General features: G+C 39.8%; 1 protein-coding gene across 1 annotated transcript in view; it reads left to right on the top strand.

The window, feature by feature from the left end:
• Window positions 1-2,938: 2,938 nt before the first annotated feature.
• MPZL1 (myelin protein zero like 1) overlaps window positions 2,939-24,857 on the top strand; it is a 42,262-nt gene continuing 20,343 nt past the window's right edge. The window contains exons 1-3 of the mRNA XM_070942687.1: window positions 2,939-3,169; window positions 14,167-14,327; window positions 14,890-15,103. Coding sequence (XP_070798788.1) covers window positions 3,010-3,169; window positions 14,167-14,327; window positions 14,890-15,103 — 535 coding nt within the window. The 5' untranslated portion in view covers window positions 2,939-3,009. The remainder of the gene's footprint in view (window positions 3,170-14,166; window positions 14,328-14,889; window positions 15,104-24,857) is intronic.

Genomic DNA, 24,857 nt, shown 5'->3' on the forward strand with positions numbered 1-24,857 from the left:
AGGCCATTGTGAGTATGGCTCATTATACCCATGTTACACTTTTATTCAATGAACTGCCCTGCTCTCAATTTGATGCAATTCAGGGTGCTGATTATTACTTATAAAATTCTACATAGCATGGGGAGTATCTGAAAGATTGCATTACACCCAATGCTTTTACCTTCTCATTAGGTCAGGCAGTACAATCCTGCTGATTATATGGTCAGGGATGACCGGGAAGCAATGTCTGTTCTGTAGTTATATCTGCCCTCAGGAAAATCCTATGTCCTGAAGTTAGTTTGGCTCCAGATCTGCTCACCTTTTAAAAAGCCTTAAAGACCTGGCTGCTTTTTTGGCATGGGGTTCAGGACAATAATTCAGGCTATATTGTTAGCCGCTTTGTAATTTAGTTAATCACATGTTTATATATGTTTTTCTATTATATATGCTTTTGATGTGTAGTATAATCAGTGTGGGAGAGGTCATACTTTCCCCTTGCCATTTTTTTTCCTGTGAGTCAAGCCTAATTATTTCGTACCCTGCAAAGTCAGACATATACAAAAAGCTTACTGAGCAGATAATTTGTGCTAAAATGTTAATTTCATTTATGAAATAGTAATATTTTCAAATTGTCTTTCCTCCTAAAAATAACTGTCATAAATTATTTTGAACCAGAATAACTTTAATGGAACACTGGAATTTATAATATTAAATATTTATATTAAAATCAACGAGGAGAAAAGTTAATGAGAAATAAGAGCTATCTTATTGACATATCCAATAGTTCTAGCTGAATAACTCTTTATTGCTGTATAACCAGGTTTCAGTTAGCACAATTGGCTACAATCAATGTAAAATGTGTTATTTTACCATACCTACCACAATATTATAAAATTGTTTGAAATTAAAATTACTTCAAAGAATTTTTATTTCTTTGTCAGATGCAATACTATGCTAATTTATACAAGGCTTTCCTGTCTTGTGGTTCCTCTGAGTGGTTGGCTTGGAATACTTCTAGCTATAGTTGCAGTACACCTGAAGGAACACCTAAAATAATTATTTTCCTTAATTACTTATTTTAATTAAGATGCTTAATATTTTAATGGGTAATATTTACAGTGTTTTGGTTGGGGTGTTTAAGGTTCCACTAGAATATTTAGGGATTCTTTTGATGTGGCAAACTAACATGGTTACCTTTATCACATTTACTGGTTTCTTCCTGTTCTGCTTGATTGGAAAGAAAGAAAAAAGGAAAGTTTTTGAAAGCCTCAAGCTCAATTGTGTGCATTCATTTTGCATCATAGTTCTGCTTACTGCTGTCTCCACATCCAACACTTAGCAAGGCCTTTAGACACCACAAGTTCCCTATGTTGTGACAGAATATACTTAAAAATAATACCATAGACATAATTATTGCTTTTCAATCTTCATAGTTTGCATTAAAACTAGAAGAAACATAATTTTAAAAAATGGAGGGCAAAAGGTCACTTAGCAACAGAAAAAAACTTGCTGAAGATCTGAAAAAGGATACATTTTGGAGGGTAAAGAAGGAAAGATGATGAAAGAAAAGCAATTTCTTAGCCAATAATTTTAGGGAGAATGAGGAAATGAAAGCTTAGCTAAAACTTTAGATATTGTACAAAAAAAGAGAAAAGAAGTGGGTACACTGGCTTCCCTGTGAAGCAAATGAATGTTAACAGGTAATAAAGAAAAGTTAATTTTTTTCTAATAAAGAGGGTATCACCAGGCAATTCTGAGGGAGAGAATGAAGAGACAAAATAAAGATTTTTAGAGGAAGAGAGGTCTTGAATGCACATAATTCTTCAGCTCACCCTTAGGAACTGACGAATCTTGCAGAAAATCTGGTGAATTTTAATATATTAGCCATGAGAAATTCCGAGAAAATATATACCAGATGACTGAAGAAGGGCAAATGTTCCCAATTTCAAAGTGTGTGTGGGTGTGGGTGGGAGAGAGAGAGAGAGAGAATCCAAAGATCTTCAGATCAGTAAGCCTGAAATCAACACCTGATAAGATTCCACTAGTTAACCATAAATAGGATGTATGATGAGTAAATGCATGGCTGACTTCAGAATCATGCACAAGGATTGGCAGTGACTCCAATTACTCACTGGAGTTGTACCCTTCCCTTTCCTGGGTGGGTTACAGTGGAGATTAGACAGTCATCTTTTCCAAGACAGCTTAATTTTGATTGCTGTACTCAAGAGTGAGTTGGAGAAATTAAATGGGCCATTACAACTATATGATTCTACCCAAATGTGTATATTAAAAAGAATAAGTAGAAATGTGCTTCTTAAAGTAGCATCTTTGCTTGAGAACTTGACTTAAATCAACAATGTACCCAAAACTGTAATATTTAATTTCTAATACCTGCCATAATGGAAATATTTAAACATACTTTTTTTTTCAAACACTTTCCTACCTTTTAATGGGAGAAAACAGCAAATTATTCACTTGGCTGTATCTGACATCAAACAACAAGGAAAATTTGTTAAGAATGCATTGAAATTAATGTGAAAAAAATGGCCCCTGTTCATTTTTATATGAGAAATTATCTCAGAACTAGGTGATAAGTAGGCTTGAATAGAATATATACTTTCAACCTCTGAACAGACTCATGGTTTATAACTGGGATGCCAAAAAGAAGGAAATAGCCGTCGAAGAAAAAGCCACGAAATCACTACCACGCTCCTTCCACTTGGGCCACTGCCAGATAGGGAAGAAAAAAAAAAACCGGCCAGAAAGCGAATCCTGCTGCAATATTAGAGAACGCCTAAGTAGCTCCTAATCACGTGTCAGCCCCCCAACGAGGGCGAGGCCGTGCTTTTCTAACAACGCCCTCAAGCGAGAGTGGCAGCTGGCATTTCCAACCGCTTTTTCACCAGGAGAAGCAAAAGGCGGAGCCTGGTGAAAAGGAGACGTGGGATTCAGGAGGTGTGCGTGATCGACAGGGGCGCAGCTCAATAGGCGCCCGGCAGTCCCCTTCAGCTTTCCCACCCCTCTCCAACCATGGGCGGGGGTGGAACAATGGGAGGAAAAGGAGATGGAAGCAGGAAAATGGCAGCGGCGGCTTTAGCGGCGTCTTCGGGCAGCGGCGGTTCGCGGCAGGGCGCGGCGTCCCCAGCCTGTTTCCCCGCGCTTCTCCTGCTTGCGGCTCTTTCGTCCCTGCGTGAGTCCGAGGCGTGTCGCATTGGGCGCTGTGGAGCCGGGAAGGGGGGGGGAACGGAGGAGGGGGGGACGGAGGGAGCACAGGAGGAAGGAGAGGCTACTTCCTCCTCGGAGACCCGCCGCCCTCTTAGCCAGACCTGGCGTGGGCCGGAGGTGGAGGAGGAAGACTAGCTATCCGCCGGCGCTAGTTTGCGCTGGGGTGCATGGGGGGGGGGGGGAGAAGAGCGCCAGGCTGACCGCTGGGCAAAAGGCGAAGGAGCGGAGGGCAATGCTGCTTTTGTGGGATGGACGGGAGGACTGGGTAGGAGCTCTAAGCAACCCTCCCCTCCAGTAATACATTGACAAGGGTGCCTTGTAAATGAAGAGGGTGTGTGTGTGTGGGGGGGGCAAATAAATATACGTGTCAGGATGGTGGTGCCTGGACATTTTAATCGCTTTGCAAAACAATCTTAGAACTGACCCTCCTACAGAGACGCAGGTGTTCTCTCTCGCGCACACACCAACACACACACACACACACACACACACACACACACACACACACACACACACAGAGAGAGAGAGAGAGAGAGAGAGAGAGAGAGAGAGAGAGAGAGAGAGAGAGACAGACAGACAAACACACAGACACACAGACACACAGACAGACCGTTGCCCCGTTTGACATGCCCTCTTCTTGTTCTATTCTTGTTGCGATGGTGTCAGTTGTACAAATAACGGGGATGTTCTGATTGAGGAAAGTCGGGTGAGCAAAGGTGGAAAAGACTCGCTACGTTCTTGAACAGATACGCTACACGTCAGCGGCAGGAGTTACGTACTGATTTTAGCGCTTGTAGTAGGGATATGGTTGTTGGCTTTCCAGAACTGTTATTTGACCGAATCAACTAAACATAAATCAGCCCAAAATGGGCATAAATAGAATTGTATGCTTTAAAGTGTTTTAGAATTTCAAGTTCCTTATATTATTTACCAAACAAATTGATATAGCCGCTTATATACCAAGAAACTGTGGAGTTTGTCTTCTTGGAAGCGCAAGAAGACAACCCCTCAGTTTTATCCCTAGTACTATTTGGAATTCCTATGTCTTAGAGGTGCTAACTGAAGCTTTGATAATGTCCTGGTATGCAGAATCACTCCGCTCATAAACATTATGTTAGACCTGAACATCAGTTTTAGGAATTGGTTCCTATAATATTTGCAGCTGTTTTTCACTGAAAACAAATGGTAAACATGATTCATATGTTACAAGAAAAAAGATGTTGCTTAGCTGAAAATAGGTTTATCCAAATGATATAATATCCTTGAGGGCACTAGTTTGCTAATCTGTGCTCAGGAACAGTGTAATTGGGAATATTCTCTCTTGATGCTCCCATTTCTCTCTCATAATCGATGTAGGTAATATATGCAAAACTAATATATGCAAAAGGACAACTAATAAGATTAAAATAATTTTATAAATCCAATCTATCCCTTAATTGTGGCAAAGTGCTATATTTCTACAAATAAATTGATACATACATTACCTCATCATTTCGCAATCTGGTGCCAAGTTTGACAACATTTCTGTAGCCTGAAGCAATATTAGCACTACGAAGGTGGCATTATTCCCTACTTCTGAGTTTTATTACCATGAAATTTTACATGAAATCAGCATTTCATATTTGATATATTTTATATGTTACACAGCAAATAGAACAGTAGTAAAATTGTGTAGTGTTTATCATTCAATATGAATGCTACAGTTATTTTTCATGTGTAATGTGGATACAAGTCAAGCTAATACTAAGATTCAACCAGTGTGGTACTTAATATAGTGTTTTTTTTGAAACTTATTAATATTTTATTCTGATGATACTATACTTACATTTTTAAAAAGTCATTGAAAAGATTATATCAGTTGAAAATATTGTTTCATTTCCAAGTCCCATGCTTTGTACTACAGTAGTTACAAAAAGTGTTGAAGACTTGTTAATTTGTGCTGTATATTTATCAGAAGTGAGATTTTCCCACAATTAGATCATCAAAGAAAAAAAAAACCTAATGGCAACTCTAATGAGATTAGCAGTAGTTAAAAGGAATGCAAGTTTTGTCATGGTTTATTGTAACCTTGTGCCCCAGAGGTAAATGTGAAGATGGATGAATCCCTCCCCCTTTTTTGTATATGGCATGTTTTATGCCCAAGTAGACTTGTGTCTCCCAGAAAGAGAGTTTAGTTTTAGAACAGCGGCCCCCAACCTTTTGGGCACCAGGGACCATTTCGTGGAGAGAAGTTTTTCCACGGACTGGAGGGGGCATGGTTTAGTGTGCTACCTGCATCCCACAGATGGGGCTTCGCTTGTTTGTGTGGCCCATTTCTGGCATGCCATGCCAGGGGGCCTGGAGTTGGGGACCCCTGTTTTTGAATACAAAGTACTACGTTTATTTTCTCCTTCCCTTTTCTGCTTAGCATTTTGTTTATATATTTTTATATTTCTTTTTTACTGGCACAGAAAACCTAGAGTATTTTAAAACTTAATTCAGTATTTAAAACCCAAGTTAAATTTTGAACTGGTGGGCTTGGGTCTCGATTCAAAAATCTACTTAGAGACCTTATCCCTTAAATAGAAACTGACTTAGATCTGGTTCCATTGTAATCCTAAAATAAAATGTGCCTTTTTAATTTTTATTTAACACAGTTATCCAAAACTGTGATATGTAGTTGGAACCATCTACACATCAGAGTAAGCCAAAGGCAAACAATATTTCACTTTAGCATTGGAGGTTATGCTTTGGATACAACTTATTTCAAAATTGAATAGTTTTTTTCCTTTCTTTCTGAATTTCATCAAAATATTTCCTCTTCTATTGCAATTATTGAATAAACATCTTATTTTCTTCCATGAAACTAATATTTTTAAAAGATAACTGAAAATAAAAGCATAGTTCGTAGTCAAATTTGTGCCTCCACAAAGCATTCTTTTAAAAACTTCAATGTAATGGTAAAAAGACCTTAGGATGATTGTTTACACACAGAGGAATAAGAAATTGGCTGCATTTTAAAATTGGCTGCATTTTTAAATCTAGACTTGTTTTTTGTCTTACATTAAACTGGTTAGATAATAGCGATTTCTCAAAAATATAAACCTAGCTGTTACTGTTACACATGTTGAGACAAGAAAAAATTATCCATGAAGCAACAATTAAGTGTGTTCATGTTTGTTCTGTCTACGTCTTCTTCTATAAGTAGGATAATTTGACTAGAGGCAAAAATAGTTCCTTTCAGATTGGTTCTGCAAGTTGAACTGGGCAGATATTAATAAGAAAATGAAATAATGCTCCAGATGGTTGCCAACAAACAGCTTGCTTCACGGATAGGTAACCTACTATCTTTCAAGTATTCAGATATAAACCACTGTCACTTTGGCGAGCAAGAAAGGACTAGGAGTTGTTACCCATGCCATTTGGAGAATACCATAGTAGTAATTTATTGCAAAGTTATTCATCCAAGTAGTGTCTGGCTAAATTGGTAGCATTACATTACAAAGTCAACAAATTCTACTCAAGTCTTGAGTTTGTGAGGTACTGGATGCTTACAGAATATTTCTGATTAAAACAGGACAGATGAAAGCAGTTGTTAAAAGAATAGCATTTGAATGGATATAGAGGTAATCACACTGATAAAACACAGTGTTAGTTATCCTGTTCTCAGATAAGTGAGATATTCCACTATTGGGGGAGGGATGTTCCTGCTCAAACTTAATATGCATTCTCTTTGGTGACTCTTTGCTTATACTCAAGCAGGTCAAAAGTATATTTTGCAAGTTATATAGCTATGCTTATGTCAAGCTGTTAAAAATTATTCTATGACTCTCACAATTTTATTATTTTCAATGTTCAATCAGACTGTTTTAAAATCTAAGCATACGTCACAGTTTTTGAATAGTAGATTGAAACGAGTATGGATAATAATATAATATGGATAATTATAATAATATAATAAGTTAACATATTTTCAACTTCTTTCAATTCTCATTGCAATAGTTCATTGTAGTGTCAAGTAGCATGTGACCATCTAGATCAGTGGTTCTCAACCTGTGGGTCGGGACCCCTTTGGGGGTTGAACGACCCTTTCACAGGGGTCGCCTAAGACCATCCGAAAACACATATTTTCAATGGTCAATGGAATAATTTTATGGTTGGGGGTCACCACAACATGAGGAACTGTATTAAAGGGGTCGTGGCATTAGGAAGGTTGAGACACACTGATCTAGATGCTTTGAACTCAGATTTAGATTAGCCCTTGCAAGCCTGTCAACTGTTGAGGAATGATGCAAGTTGCAATTTGATAACATTAAAGGTGGACATAGTTTATCCATGCTTAATCTATGTGGTTCTTTTCATACCAGTTATTATGCTGTTGGGTTCCTTCTTATTAGAAGCAAATCCAGAAAAGAAATACCCTTTATTGAAAACAGAAACTAAGCAACTTAATGCATCTTAAAGATGGCAAGGAGATTTTAGTTCAAACTATTTGTTTGGCTTGAGTCAGGCTAGTATTAATCTCTGATTAATTCAATGTAGTATGATAATCAAAATAGATTGCCTCTAATATTTACTTTTTTTGTTGACTAAACTCCAACTCTGGAGTAACAGAGTTGTTGAACAATTATTGTACAAATTCCAATTTGATTAGTGTGGTATGCACTTTGTGTATTTTATGCTGTGACTTTTTTAAAAAGCTTTGGCAATGTGAAGTCCAAAAAATGATGGGATTGAGTGTTGCTCTTTACTGTGTTCTGGCATTATTAAAATTGGTAAATATTGGCAGGTGGCCTAGAATAATCAGTGGTGATTCTGTGTCCCAACCTCTTATAAGCAGATTTTGATAATTACTTTCATCAGGAATATTATTTTAAGTTTATTTGCCTATGCTTTTCATCAAAATCTGAAACAGTCTTGAACTAATGCACAATGCTGTAATATCTATTAGCTGTGAACATTATGAATTATTCTATGAAAGTCAGAAACATCAAGTGTTAAAAGAGGGATATTCATGGTGCTGCTTCAAAGTAATCATAAACTATGATTTCATCATCTGAAAAGAATAATGTCAGCCAGTTCTCCCAATTTGGTGCTCAATGATGTTGTGCTGTAATTTTCTTATCTATTCTGGCAAACCAAGTTGTTCCAACTCTTCCTGAATATACTAGTTTTAAGAAGATGTTGCAAGCTAACGTTTCCTGGCAATGTAAACTTCAAATTCTTAAAAATTGGGACACAAATGTGTATGGGTATACAGTTGCAAGAAAAAGTATGTGAACCCGTTGGGATTATGTGGAGTTTTCCATGAATTGGTCATAAAATGTGCTCTGAACTTCATCTAAGTCACAACAATAGAAAAACACAGTCTGCTTAAAATAATACTCCACAAACATTAGATGTTGCCATGGTTTAATTGAACATAACATGTAAACATTCACAGTGCAGGGAGGAAAAAGTATGTGAACCTTTGGACTTAATAACTGGTTGACCCTCCTTTGGCAGCAATAACCTCAACCAAACGTTTCTTGTAGTTGCAGATCAGACCTGCACAATGATCTGGAGTAATTTTGGACCACTCCTCTTCACAAAACTGTTTCAGTGTAGTAATATTCTTGGGATGTCTGGTGTGAATCACTCTCTTAAGGTCATGCCACAGCATTTCAATCGGGTTGAGGTCAGGACTCTGACTGGGCCACTCCAGAAGGCGTATTCTGTGCTGTTGAAGCCATTTTTTTGTTGAATTACTTGTATGCTTTGGATCATTGTCCTATTGCATCACCCATCCTCTGCGGAGCTTCAGTTGGTAGACAGATGGTCGTATGTTTTCCTGCAAAATGTCTTGATAAACTCTGGAATTCATTTTCCCATCAATGACAACAATCCGTCCAGGCCCTGAGGCAGCAAAGCAGCCCCAAACCATGATGCTCCCTCCGCCATGTTTTACAGTGTGGATGAGATTTTGATGTTGGTGTGCCTTTTTTTCTCCACACATAGTGTTGTGTGTTCTTCCCAAACAACTCAATTTTGGTTTCATCTGTCCACAGTATATTTTGCTAGTAGTGCTGTGGAACATCCAGATGCTTTTTTGCAAACTTCAAACGTGCTGCAATATTTTTTTTGGCAGCAATGGTTTCCTCCGTGGTGTCCTCCCATGTACTCCATTTTCTTTATTGTAGATGTGTCAACAAAAATGTTAGCATGTGTCAGAGATTTCTGTAGGTCTCTAGCTGACACTCTAAGATTCTTCTTTACCTCATGAAGCATTCTGCGCTGTGCTCATGCAGTCATTTTTACAGGACGACCACACCTAGGGAGAGTAGCAACAGTGCTAAACTTTCTCCATTTGTAGACAATTTGTCTTACCGTGGACACATGAACATCAAGGCTTTTGGAGATACTTTTGTAACCCTTTCCAGCTTCATGCAAGTCAACAATCCTTGATCGTAGGTCTTCTGAGAGCTCTTTTCTGCGAGGCATGGTTCACATCAGACAGTGCTTCTTGAAACCAGTAAACCCAAAACAGGTTTGTGTTTTTAAAGGGCAGGACAGTTGTCAGCAACACATCCAATATCATCACACTGATTGGAGTCAAGGTTGGCTCACTCCTGGCTCCAATTAGCTCTTGGAGAAGTCATTAGGCTAGGGGCTTACATACTTTTTCCTCCCTGCACTGTGAATGTTTACATGTTATGTTCAATTAAACCATGGCAACATCTAATGTTTGTGTAGTATTATTTTAAGCAGACTGTGTTTTTCTATTGTTGTGACTTAGATGAAGTTCAGAGCACATTTTATGACCAATTCATGCAAAACTCCACGTAATCCCAAGGGGTTCACATACTTTTTCTTGCAACTGTATATACACATACAGAGATGTTCACAAAAAGAGATGTTCACACAAAGGTTAAAGCCTAATTTGTGTACTAATCTGGAATGTTAACATGCTGTTTGTTTTGGTTTAATCATTGGTATTCCCTAGTTAGGAAAATTTAATGACATTTTTTTGAAACTAAAATGCTATCTGAGAACATGTGAAAATAAAGCTCACGTTTTAGGATATCGAGATCCTGTAATTATGATATTTGAAATTGCTGTTTTCTTATGCTTTACAGTGCCTGGGTGGAGTTTTTCAGAGTAAACAGTGGTATTGTTTTCCCCCCTCTAATTTCAGAAACCCCAATGTTGCATTGAAACATTTTGCTACATTGTTTTTCAGAGGAAGTTGACTGGATACTGAAACAATTGCTTTCTCTAGTTATGTGTGTGTGTGTGTGTGTGTGTGTGGTTTGATTCTATATGTCATTAGAAAACATTTTTGGATGTTGCAACATGTTTCTGGAGAAGGAGGATTAACAGTTTCTAAATTTGTTACTAGGTTTTCTTCAATATTTTAGAAACAGTATTTCATGCAATACTGTTGTTTGTAAAACAGCAACAAAGTCCAAAGCATATCAAGTGGCTCCTTATCAAAATTCAAATATAAATTTTGAAACTATATTCAGGTTTTTGTTAGTTAGAAAGTGTAAGCCTTTGATTCTTATAGTCTCCTGGTTTGACAAAGTGTGAGGATTCTTCCCAAAGAACCCCAGATGTCACATTGAAATGTCCATATGTATTTCCCTGTTTGATTTTCTAGTACTGGTATGCACATAAATACATTCATTGAATTGAGTTTTTTTCCCCACCCTTATCTCCAAGTATGTCACTAGATGACTACAGTTTTTGAAAGAAAAATACCATTGTATTTGTTTCAGATTGCTGATTTAAAGAACGCTGATATTCAATATTGATATTTCTGTTCTGTCAATATCAGGTGTATTGGTTCTGAACGCTATATATCCTTTTAACATCAAACAAATGTGCCACTGGCCACATCAGTAGCTGGACATAGTTTTTTTGCCTTAATCCAGCCACATGATGAGCACCAATGCTACGTGGAGTTGTCATTTGCTGTTTGTTAACAGATTGTTGGAAACCTTCTAGCCTGGTGCAGGGGTTCACATTCTGGAGTACATTGCTTTGATTGGGAATGTTTATTTACTTTCCTTCATGGGAGTGGATTTCCACTTATTTTCCAATGCATCATATTTAGTGTGATCTCTTGTGTATGACCAAAGGTGCTTTTTCGAGCGGCAACTGGACTTTCTTGGTGTTTTTCTTTTTTTTAAATGTTTTGCTTCTCATCCAAGAAGTTTCTTCAGTTCCATAGACTTTTATGTAATGACCTTTGGCAATTTTTCTAGCTCTAACTCACAACAATTGAACATACAGAGATTTAAACCTAGCTCTTAGTATATATCCTCTTAGGTCTCCAATGTTTTTTTTTTTAAAAAAAACAGTATAAAACAGTTTTTAAACTGATGAAGAAGTGGCTCTTAAATTTCGTATTTGTTTTTTTCAGAGGTACCAAAAAACCCAACATTCTTTGGTGAGGAATGGATTGTAGAAAGAAAACTGTAATATGATCAGGTCTATTTTGAATCATAATTGACTAGAATCACACATCATAATTATAATTCATTTTTACATGGCAAATTTTGGAAATTGCCATTGTATACTGGCATTAGACACATGTTCAACACTTTCAACTAGAGATGTTTGTTCTACCAGCCAGCTGTGAAAGCAGATTAAAAAGAAAGGATTAAACTCTGAGTTTGATAGAAGTGTAGTCAAAAAATAGAATATATGTAGCTCAGGGTTTAACTATGGAGTCCTTGGTGTTCTCTGAGCCTGATTGTTTGCATGCAGACATTCTATTACTTGACTAGGTAATATCATCAGTGCTGCAAACCAAGGACTCCCCGGTCACAAGATATCCAATTTGAATACCTGTAGGTTTTGGAAAAAACTTGGTGGTGGTATAACTGTTCTGAAAGACAGTTGATGGATCAGTTAATTGGACAAGAACAAATGTTCCACCTATGTTCAAAAAGTGGAAATGTATTTTTGTAGATTTTGGAATGTTGTCATTCCAGATTTAATCAAAGCATGATACTCAAAGCATTTTAGCATTATGGATCTAGGTGACTTTTGAACTTGAGCTACCAAAGTGATGCAACTGCTGTGCATGCTCCACAACTCATAGCAAATGTAGTCTTAGAAATAATAGAAATAAAGTAGCAAAGAGCAAGATAAGTCATTTTTTTCTTTCTGTTCTGCATTGATCAAATTGAACATAGAACATTGTGTCCAATAATAGGCTCCAGATTTTAGAAAGGACATCAACAAAATAGAGCTTGGCCAGAAGAAAGCAATTAACATAAGAGGTCTGGAAGGAAAAACTATAAGGAATGGGTAGAGAGTATTAGCTATGATTAGCTTACAGAAGTCTATGTGTGGCATAATGCCTGTCCTCAGATATCTGTCAAACTGTCATGAAGAAGACCGGAACAGAAATAGTGGTGTTAAATAAAAAGGAAATATATTTTGGTTGAATATAAAAAAAAATAATCCTAAGAATAATGGCTCTTCAACAGTGGTATGGAATTACTCGGGAGATGGTGGAGGCTTCTCTGCTGCAGGTTTTTAAACAGAAGCTGGATAGCCATCTGTTGAGGATGGAATAATAATGGATAAGCAGGTGGCTAGCCCAAATTACATTTTAAGATTCTTTCCAGTGCTTGTTATTATTTACAGGTAATTCTTGCTTAACAATGATAATTGAGATTGGCATTTTTTGTTGCTAAGTGATATAGTCATAAATGCAATCCTGGCAGTCCCTGTAATTAAGCAGGGATGCTGCTACAGCCAGAACTTTGAGGCCTGGGTGTAAGTACCATTCGTTCAGCATCATTGCATCTTCAAACAGTCATTGGACAAGTAGTTAAGGACTACCTGCAACTGAATATCCCATTATATTTAAATTATCATGCCACTTCTAGATTGAAAGACATGTTTACATACAGTTCATGCAAAAGATTAAGTGCCCCCAATCAAATTATATATTTCCCTAAATCAACAGAATCACTATATGGTGCAAAGTTAAATACAGCATCCTTCTCTGTCTTTGAGTATATATTTTCTATTTACGTGCAGTTGTTTACACCTTCAAAATTAACAAAAATGAAAAGTGGTAAAAAATGATAGAAGTTCAATGTTTTGCCACCCAAAGAAAAACCAGTTGTTAACCTATTGCACAGTGGGAAAATAAACCACCAATATCTGTAAGCCCTTTATTAATTCTAAATTAAGAAGTAGGCAGGGAATAGAATAGTGCACCTCTATAGCATAGTACATTAACTTCATTAAATGCATGCACACTTATGTAGAGAACACTTAGCTATATAATATTAAGTAGAGAGAAAAACATTTTGTCATTCTGCAGTTTAGAATCGCAAGTGGTTCTTATATCGAATGGGTAGCAGAAGAGGGGAGTAATGTCTTCTGTCTGTAAATTGGGCTTGCTGGGAAATGAAATTAGGTGTCTGCATAATAAAGATGAAAAATTCTGAAATAATGTGTTGTATTGAATTTCTCACCTGAGAATCCACAGAAAGTCTGGTCTGCACATGACAGTAAATTGTAATGTTGCATCCATACTTTATACAAAATCAAAACCAACCAGCCACATGATGGCTTAATAAGATAAGTGAACTGAAACTGATTTTTTTACTCAAGAGCCTTGATAATACAGTGGTTACGCACCCTGTTATTAACACAGCTGCCTGCAATTTACTGCTGGTTCGAATCTCTCCAAGGCTCAAGGTTGACTCAGCCTTCCATCCTTTCTAAGGTAGGTGAAATGAGGACCCAGTTTGTGGGGGCAATAAGCTGACTTTGTATAAATATACAAAAGTATGAAGGCTATTGCTTAACGCATTGTAAGCCGCCCTGCGTCTCCGGAGAAGGACGGCATATAAATCAAAAATTTTTTTAAAAAAAAATCTCTTTGATTTAATAGATTCTTGAATCTTCTTTTGGATAGTATTAATATTTATGAAAGATCTGGTATTCCAATTCTTGTAATGTTGTTTTTGATAGTCCAGGTTTCAGCTGTGGAGGTATACACGCCAACAGACTTTTCTGTGGAGAATGGGACTGAGGCAAAGCTTCCATGCACTTTTACTTCCACAGAAGTGATCAGCAGTTCAGCTTCTGTCGCCTGGAGTTTCCAAGGCGAGGGATCATCATCTCCTATCTCGGTAAGATATGGTTTACAAAAGAAAATCATAAGAAGTAAAAAGCCCTGCCTAATCTTGCATTGCTCTCTGTAAAAGCCTGATTGTTCCCTTGAAATGTTGGTTAAGATATTAATTGTATTTTCACCAAACTTGGTTGTCATCAAAAACCTTGCTTACATGAGGAAATGCTTTAACCCACTTCACATGCTTGGTTAGGTATCTTTTTATCTTAACATGATTGGAAAAAAAAATAAACTGGTACCAGAATGAAATCATGTAATAGTAATTCTATTAGTAATAGTTATCAGTTCATTATTTTGAGAAAAGTAAAACAATTGAGGAAAGTCAGGCAGAGCAAGATACCTGAGCTCCTGAAATTTGTCTAAAACTTTAAAAACTCTTTTGATATTATGTGTTAAATGTTTCTCTGACCCTTCAACTAATTTAAAACCAGCTTTTCAGGCTCTCAAGTAGACTATTATTTATGTATTGTATGAGTTGAATTTTGAAGAAATTTAGCAGATTTCCAATAGGTGGAAAGCAAGTTTTTAATACAGCATAATTTTTATATTTTTGATTATAGTTCTTCTATTATTCCAATGGAAAAGCATATCCTGGAAAGAGTACACAATTTGATGACAGAAGCACCTGGGCTGGAGACCTTAACAGGAAAGATGCATCAATCACTATAGCAAACATGCAATTTCAGGACAATGGAACCTATATCTGTGATGTTAAAAACCCTCCAGATATAGTTGTTACACCAGGAAAAATCAAAGTCAGGGTTATGGAGAAAGGTACAGTAATAAGTGGATGGAATGAAAGATTAATTAATGAGTGATGGAGAGATTCTGCATAAATTGCTTTCTTTCTCTAAAATTACTTTATGTAACAATGCGCTGAAGCAAGTACTTGTTTGGCTATACTGCATTTTATTCCATTATTTTATTTTGACAGTGGAATAGAAATTTTACCAGCATTTTATTGTATTAAATGTCATGGAATAACTTAAAATGAGTTAATGGCAAAAGCCAAAATTCTGTATTCATCTGTGATTTTTGGAATAAATTACAAATAAACTTTCAGCTCCCAACATAGCTTAATAATTTACATTTAAAGAAGTACAAAATGGTCTTTTCAAAAGCTAGATTAAATGTGTTGCCATCAAAGATTCCAATTTCTCAAAGTTTTTGTCCTGTAATACAATGGTGGGATTCAAATTTTTTTACTACCGGTTTTGTGGGCATGGCTTGGTGGGCGTGACATGGCTTGGTGGGCATGGCAGGGGAAGGATACTGTAAAATCTCCATTCCCACCCCACTCCAGGGGAAGGATACGGTAAAATCTCCATTCCCTCCCCATTCCAGGGGAAGGTTACTGCAAAACCCCGATTTCCTCCCAATCAGCTGGGACTCGGGAGGCAGAGAATAGATGGAGGCGGGGCCAGTCAGAGGTGGTATTTACTGGTTCTCCGAACTACTCAAAATTTCTACTACCGGTTCTCCAGAACTGGTCAGGACCTGCTGAATACCACCTCTACTGTAATAGTATTGGCTATTGTATTGTGATTTTTGAAAGAGTTTTGGGCAGTATATTTATCTGGTTTATTTTAAAATCAAGACCAGTAAAAGGTGTGTGTGATCATGTTAACATTTCACCTAGAAAAATCCTAAACTTAGATTAGCAATAGCCAACTTTTTAGCTATGGCCATAAATACAAGGTCTTTAGTAACATATCAATAAGATTGAGTTTGTTTGATGTAATACTTATAAATGATTTGTTAAACTGTTTTATTTAATGCCATAAATAATTTTAGATTATGCTTGTACTTTGCTATTTGGATCTTTGGGGCATAAATAAAGCTATATATAAATTTACCAAGAAAAATCAACAAACTTCAAAGGTTCTAATCAGTGCTTCCCAAACCTAGGGAAATTACCCAAAATCGGTAAAAAAAATTTCTTTGGGTAATGGCATATAAACCTATTGCCCAACACAAGGACATTTAAATTCAGTTAAATATTGCCTAAAATATATATGAAGTTCTCCTAAAGTATTCCTATTAAGACAATCAATGAAATTACCAATGGTAATTTGTTGAAATGATGTAAATATCATTAAGTGATACCGTTTTCATAGTATAAATAGTCCCCGAGTTGTGAATATTCATTCAGTGCCCACTGATTGCAGGGATTTATGTCCAGTCCTTGAAGCGTGATAAGACTCTCTGATAAGCGGTTTGGGTAATGAAGGAAAAACCATGGGAAGCACTGATCTAAATATTGCTTTATCTAAGAGAAGAGTCACTGGATGGAGTGAGAGATTCTTTATGTGGAGAGTCCTAAAGTATAGTTAATCTTATATAGAAAAAAACATATTCATAAAAAAGATACATTTTCAACTGTGAGGAGTATGAAGTTCTTATTGCTTCATGCTGTTCTCTGGCATATCTAAAATTGTTTCCTGGTATATCTAGCTATCTGCCAAGCTCAGGTTAGCTAGCAAGGGGCAAATTGTCAGTTTGAAAATTTCATTCCTAAGCAATAAGTCTAAACATTCTATTACAAAAACTAATTGTTTTCCTGCAAATGTGAGACACTTATTTTGTCCATTTAAAGAGCTAGTGAGTAACAAAATATAAAATATACCCTTTTCTGACAAAAGTCCACTGAGCCCTCCCTTCAAAAATTGCATTCTCTAGGATAGTCTCTTCCCATTTGGTGTCTTCCAGTTAAGTTGGGTTGCCATTTCCACCATCAGCCAAGACTGCACGCACTTTTGAGAAAAGAATCCCATTATGGAGCAATATTAAAATATTTTTCTGTGCAAATAAGGTTCAGAAACAAAAAGTAACATAGCATTTGTAGCAGTTTTGAGAGACAACAGTGGGGTGCTGTGATAGCATTTAGATTTATTTCAGATAGTGAAAGAAGACAAAAAAGGATTGGGCATCCTTAACATGATATAAATTGATAAGTAAGACACATAGTAATACAATGATAAGTGCATTCAAATACATCTTGGACTTTTAAAAGTGGATTTTAATAAATTCAGAGAATGAAAAAGATAAGACTGAGTTTATGAATGATAGGAAATCTCTATAACTTCCCAAGACCAAATGAATTGCACTTGGTATATTGAAGGAATATCTTCTGATGGCCAAACCTTAAAGCATTCTTAAGAAATTCTGGACAATGGGCAACGTGCTAGCTACTGGGAAAACAAATACTCTACCTTAAAATGGGAAGGGGGGGGAGAAATAATCTAGAGAATATAGACAAGTCATTCTGACATGAAAAAAATGGAAAGAGTCTAGACCAGGTTCCTAATGTGCTGTCCCATTCACATACACATACATACATACCCCAGTGTTAGGAGTCTTAAGGTTTCTATGCCTGAGTTACCGTATTTTTCGGACTATAAGACACTCCAGACTATAAGACGCACCTAGCTTTTGGGGAGGGAAACAAGAAAAAATAACCTGCCACTGCCTCCCAGTAATTTGCCTCCTTGCAGCAAACAGCAAACAGCCTGGTCAGTTTCAGCACAGCCTGATTTAGCACGAGCAGCTGATTGGCGGTTGGGTCTGCCTCCCAGAATACCACTGATCACTGTTCCAGGCTGCGGGGATCGGTGCCACCCATTGGCTCCGCCTATCACCTTCTCCGCGTGCCCCACTTTCGACCTCCGCATGTCCCATTTTTGGCCTCCGTGCACCCCATTTTTTGCCTTGGCAGATCCCATTTTTGGCCTGTTCCAGGCAGCAAAGATTGCCGCCACCGCTACCTATCCCCGCTGCCTGGAACGGGCTGAAAATGGGATGCGCGGAGGCCAAAAATGGGGCACGTGGAGGCCGGAAATGGGGCGTGTAGAGGCGGCGATAGGTGGCAGTGGTGATGGACGGCGCCAATGGACGGCAGCGATCCCTGCAGCCTGGAACAGCTGATCAGTGGTATTCTGGAAGGCAGATCCAACTGCCAATCAGCTGCTCGTGCTAAATCAGCCTGTGCTGCAGCTGACCAGACTGTTGTTTGCTGCAAGGAGGCAGATTGCTGGGAGGCAGAGGCTGAAGGGTGAAGGCTGACAGGTAGGTGGGACTTCGGCAACATTCGCTCTATAAGATGCACAGACACTTTGGAGGGGGGAAGTGCGTCTTATAGTCCAAAAAATATGGTAGTATTGCCCAGCAATTTCATGTTTCAGCATCAGCTCACTCCCAATGAATTCAGGCTACTCAAAAGAAGCCAGCACTAGTCCACCAGGCAAAGGCAAGTCCCCAAGGCAAAGGCAAGACAAGTACACAGGGCAAAGGTAAATCCATATGGCAAAGACAAGGCCACAACTGCAACTTCCACAGTTGAAGAAGCAAGATCCAAAGTTTAAGGCAAGAACACACAACAGGGAAATGGATACATTCCCAACATCATTTCACTTCCCTTGCTGAATTAAACTGCTTCCTGGTGCAGCCCATAAAGAGGGACAAGGCTGCCTCCTCGCAAGTAGCCTGGCTGATCTTCTTTGTGTCTGCCTCCTCTCAGCCCTACATGCTCTTGGATCTGGAGGAGGAAGCAGGTCTTCATCTCCACTGACAGCTGCAGATGTGTGCCCTCTCCATTCAAAATCTCTGGGCTTCCCAGCTGCACTTGTGTCCTGTCTCTAGCTAACCCAGCCGCTTGTCTGGTTGCTCCCCTGTGCTCAGCCCCTCTGCTCCTGGCTTGCAGCCCTCATCTGCCTCCCCTCCTGACATGCCTGGGACCAGCTCATCATCCTCCAAACCAGCATCTGGAGGAGTCATCATACCTAAAGAGATTGTTTTCTAGGTGCTATAAGATTGGTCTGGTAATTGCCAGAAGGCCACATGAATGGTAACATGAATTTGTCAAGCCCCAATGGGCTTTGCGAAAACCCAGCCAGATAAACTGCTGCTGGGGGGTCTTCAGACTGGAACTGTCTTGGAGGGATGGAGGAGAGAGAGAGGCGTCTCGAAAGACCAAAGAGGAGCAGGCAAACTCCTCGGAAGGTCGGAGACAACTCTTTGACCCGATGGTGGGAGAGGTGGCCATTATGTCCGCTACAAGGTGAGGCAACCGGATTAAGATGTGAGCAAGAGTGGAGAATGAACAAGAGTATTGTTACCAGGTGAGTAATTGGCCAACTCACAGGTAAGAAGAAAAAAACCTTTAAAAGCTTGAAAGAAGTCCCAATGACTAGTGGCTAATTGGCACTCGGGAATTTAAGCAAAGAAACAAAAGGAATTTTAACACTAAAACTAAAGCCTTAAAAGGAACCTTTCACCGGGACTTAAAATTGGATTTGGATGAAATTAAAATAAGACAAGAAAAAAGGAGATAGAGAAGTATTCTTTAAACAACAAAAGGATTTAATTCGGAGAAGAGGAAATAATAAGAGGAAATTTTATGGATTTACAAAGGGATATTTTGTGGCTGCAGGATTTGTGAATTGGAGAGAGAGATCTGCTGGTGGAAAGAAAGTATCATACTAAACTTATATCGTGAGAAAATTCTGGAAGTACTGTAGGAGTGTTTTGTTTATATAACTAGAACGTGATTGCAAGAGGAGCATGGAGAACAAAGACAGAAATTGGAATGGCTCAAAGGAATGTTTGAATTGGACACTATCTGGAAAGATAAAAAAGAAAAAAGAGACACTACATGGACTTTGAATATGAATTATATGTAAAGGAATAATAAACTTAAAAATCCTTGCCTTTTAAATTAATAACCTGGAGAATTGGGAAGGAAATAAATGAAAATAAAGGTACAGATGATTACACTGGGATTAACAGTGACAGAATAAAAAAGATGACCACACTGGGATTAACAGTGATAGAATAAAAAAGGTGATTACACTGGGATTAACAGTGACAGAATAAAATGATTACACTGGGATTAACAGTGATAGAATTAAAAAGGTGATTACACTGGGATTAACAGTGACAGAATAAAAAAGATGACCACACTGGGATTAACAGTGTCAATAAAAAAGCTGATTACACTGGGATTAATAGTGATAGAATAAAAATGGATAAGGGGGAATACATCTCAAAAAGGAAGAGAAGAGAAAGAAATGGGGAAGAAAAAGGAGAAGAAGGCAAGGGAATGGGAGAAAGGGAGGAAAGTGTCAAGAAATGGAATTGTGGAGAAATTAAAAGAAAATAGGAGATAGTAAAAAGAAATTTAAAAGATGAATATGCTAATTGAAGAGAAGGATGTTAACTTTAGAAATGTAAAAAGCAATTTAGAAGGAAGATACAGATTATTGTAAAAGGGATATAAGTAAAGATGAAATGTGAGTAAGTAAAAAAGAAGAAATACACTATTTAATGTAAAATAGATCAGTAGATGCAATATGAAAGACAGAATGGACTATATTTTGTTGTTGGAAGATGTACAAATTCAAGAGAAATATTAGTAACGAATTAATTGAAATTAAGGGGAAAATTGAAATGTTAAATTGAATAAAATGGAAATGTTAATAAGTGATGCAAGTAAGAATAAAACAATACATGTAAGAAATAAAATAGAAGAAAGATATTGTTTAGGGTTGGAAGGTTATACTAGTAAAGGATTTAAGATAAAAATGGAATAAGTTGAAATACATTGTTAATAATTAAACGATAAGGGGAATTTTGAGAAAATAAATGAAAAAAAAGTCAGGGTTGCCTGGACACCATAGTGGAAAATAGAAAATTGAAAATAGATACAGCAATAGGAGGAGGAGGAGAGGGATGGAAGGGAGGAAGAAGGAGAGAGAGGAATGGGAAGAAAGGAAAGGGGAGGAAGGAAGGGAGGGGAAATAAGAGTAGGAGAGGGTTAGAAAGGGAGAAAGAGGAGGAGAGGGAGAAAGGAAGGGGAAGTAGAGAAGGAGTAGGAGAAGAGGGAAGAAGAAAGAAAGGAAAGAAGGGAGGGAGAGATTGAGAAGAAAGATTGCTGTACAATAAAAAAGATAAAATGGAAGAAAGGCAACCCCGAACATGCATAAATGTACTAGGATAAAGAATGAGTTATTAAAAAATAAAAGAGATTAATATGAGTTAAAACAGAAAAATTAGAATTTGAGGGTGAATTAAGATGTTGTTTATATAAATAAGCATAGAAATTTTAAGACATGATTAAAAAATGGAAAAAGGAAATTCTCCAGCGTATCGGGGAAGATCATCCAGGAATGGTAGTGCTCTGCTTCTCTGCTTGGAGACCGAGTCAAACTTTTTTGGCCACGCCTACTCCTGCCTGGGCATTCTCCAGTTCGACTCGGTCTTCCACGAGTTGAGACTGAGAATAGAGACTCACCCATTCTTCGATTTCTTCTCAACGTAAAATGACAGCAATTTGGATTATTATTCCGAGCGAGGCTCAGTGATCGCTGGTGAGCGTTCTGTGGGGGTCACCAGTCCGCTGGTACCCCTTCTTACTGGCTTGAATTTCAGCTGAGGTTCCTGCCCTTCCCGCGCTTAGTGGAGGGGGCATTGCCTGCTAACAGGCAGCCCCTGGCATTAGTCTGCCCCTACAGAGAGGGACTCAGTCTCTGCCTAGATTCGTCTAGGCACACTGATTGAGGCCAGCGCTTCGGGTATCACATGGGCCTCGGCAGGTGTGCTCGTGACGAGCCAGGATGCCCTACCCGCAGTAAGCGGCTGGTGCGTTAGGCACCATTACAGCCGCAGCAGGAGTACTCACTAGGAGCCAGGCTGCACAAATTGCAATGAGGCGGCAGACGCGTTTCACATCTTCTGAACTGCAGCAGGAGAGCTCCTATGAGCCAGGCTGCCCGACCTGCGGCGGAAACAGCTGGCTCACTAGGCGCTGTTATGGCTGAGGCAGGAGAGCTTATAACAAGCCAGACTGCCTGATCTCCATGTAGAGGCTGGCGCGCTAGGCATCATTTTGCTACAAACTTAACGGAGAGCGGCTGACAAGTTAGAGACTTCTCATGGCCACGGCAGGAGAGTCCCCAGTGAGCAGGGCTGCCTATTGCCAGAGGAAAATGTGGCGAGACCACTCTGCTCTATCTCGCAATGTCTCCTCCTTTCAGCTCGTTGAGCAGGGAGCACGTGGCACACTCACGGCCATGACAGTAGTGCCCTTTCTGGCCGGTCTGTCGGATGCAACTCAACAGGACTTCGGACATCACTGCAGAAGTGTTTGGCAGGGCCGCTCTGCCTCATCGAAAAGGTAACGGGGTGGCGGCCTTACGGTGGCGGTGGGATAATCCCTCAGTGCCAAATTGCCCCGATAATTGACAGGGGTAGGACATTAGCCACACTAAAGGCCCGCAGCTGGTCTGCATTGTGTTTACAAGTTGCCAGTTGCACCAGCAGTGCTTCTGTCTGACTACCATTTGGCCGCAGTGACAGGGTTCAGACAGCCCCACCTTCCTCCTGCTCCAAGAGGCAGGAAAATTGCTGCCTCAGGTGCAGCTTCAGTTGCAACAGAGCCACTTGCTTGCTCCAGTCTTAAGTGAGAGGAGGCAGCATTGCTTCTAAATGGCCTTGCGACAGTTGCCTTCCAGCTTAAGAAGCAGGAAGGCTTCTCCAGGCACATTCAGACATTTAATCGGTCTTACTCTGGTCATGATATAAGTTGCCGCAACATCCTGGGACATATACCACCCTGCGGTCACCTGATATAAGCACACCTGTCTCACAGGGCGGTACGCAGAGTTTTCACATAGGATCAATATCCTGTCACCGGTCTGGTCACCTTAGTTGGCAGCCCTCAAAGGTTCAGGGCAACGCCATAGTACCAATTTCCTCTACAGAGGTTTGACTGCACCTACCGCTCCGATGGGAAAGTACACCATAGGAATGCAGTGGCTGAGGCTCCTCAGTTCCCTGACTGCTCCCACTGTCACTTCTTAAATCGGGACCTGACGTCTCAGGCTGCTATGCCCTTTGGTTTAAGAAGGGCATTCCTCTGGGGGGCGATCCCAACCCTGGGGGTGCTGGGTCGGGACTTCCAATTCGCCTCAAGGGCTAATGCTTAACCAGCCCCGGGAACTGTCTCGGGACGACACAGTGATATGCAGGACCTCCAGTGTCCCTGGGAGATTCTCCTCTCAAGTGAGACATGGTGGCTCAGTGGCTAAGACGCTGAGCTTGTTGATTGGGGGTCAGCGATTCGAGTCCCTAGTGCCAGGATGAGCTCCTGTTGCTTGTCCCATTTTCTGCCGGCCTGGCAGCTTGAGGGCATGTGGAAGGATGCTGGTGGAAAGAAGGGACCACCTTTGGTGGAGAGATGACAGCGTTCTGTGCACCTTTGGCATTGGTCGCACTGACCACATGGCCGTGGAGATATCTTCAGACAGAGCTGGTTCGAGGGCTTGGAAATGGTGACTAGCACTGCCATCTGGAGTTTGGGAGCGCTAGCACATATGTGCGAGGAGAACCTTTACACCTGTTCAAGTTCAAAAGCAGTGACCCTCTCCAATGTAGAACCTGCCTAATCTGGACTTAGGAGGTAGCCACAAGTCCTACCACATGGCAACATGTACCGGGGTTGGTTACCATGAGAGGCCACATTAGGGGGACTTCCTTGGCCAGAGCTGGACGTTTTTCTGGATTGTACATGTCCTCTGTTTACCTCCGGTAATGTACTGGGCCAGATTGTTCCTTCCACGAGTTCACAGGCACTGCTCAGGTATTTCAGGTGCAGGCCTTATCATTCTGCACGGATAGTAACACTCTTGATTCCCCGCAGGGTCCTTCCTGGGGTGTTGTTGGCCTCTCTCAGCAGGCATAACATGTTTTCCCCGGTTGGAGGGTATCTAACTTGGGTTTGTGACCATCTTGGAACACGTTTCAACCCGTGTCCTTTTCCCTTTATGGGGTTAGTCTCGGATGTTAGCCTTGGGGTTCAGGAATGCCGAGTTCCTTGGAAAGGATCTCAGTGGATGCCCATGTATTCATTTGGTGTTGGTCACCCGGGTACACTCATCGGTTGATGTTCATTCACGCCTTGAGTTGTAAGGTCAGCTTCCGGGCGGTGCAAAACAGCCGTTCGGATTACTCCTCAGTGCGAGGCCGTTTTCTTCCCTGGATTCCAGGCAGCCGTCAGTGAGGTCACTCGTCATTCGGATAAGGTTATCAATCGTCTCCTTCGTCTAGTTGGCAGTTTTCCCTTCAGATTGTTGACAGCTCGCCATCCTCCCTCCTCGGCCAATCCGGTCACGGCAGGTAGCCAGGCCTCTGGTTGGAACGGGATCACCATAGCCCCCGGTGCATGCCTGACTCGGTGGCTCAGTAGTTTAGACACTGAGCTGGTTAATAGGACAGGTCGGTGGTTTGATGGCTTCACATCCCTGGTACAGGTTTCCTGCGCTGGCAGGGGATTGGTCAGGATGAAGTCCAAGGTCCTTTCTGCCATGGCAACGGCCAATCTATTGTCAGTCTGTTGACCTTTCGGATGTGCGCTTCGGCCTCCTCAATGGACAGGGGAACTTGGGTGCTTTCCGAGGCCAGTTGTTTCCGTTCCGTTGTATTTAATTTATTAGAGAATAGCATTGTGGAATGTAACGATGTATCTAGTGGGCTG

This window comes from Pituophis catenifer, unplaced genomic scaffold (assembly GCF_029215685.1).
Source record: "Pituophis catenifer annectens isolate HBS135680 unplaced genomic scaffold, rPitCat1.0.hap2 SCAF_4, whole genome shotgun sequence".
In the NCBI taxonomy this organism is placed as follows: domain Eukaryota; kingdom Metazoa; phylum Chordata; class Lepidosauria; order Squamata; family Colubridae; genus Pituophis; species Pituophis catenifer.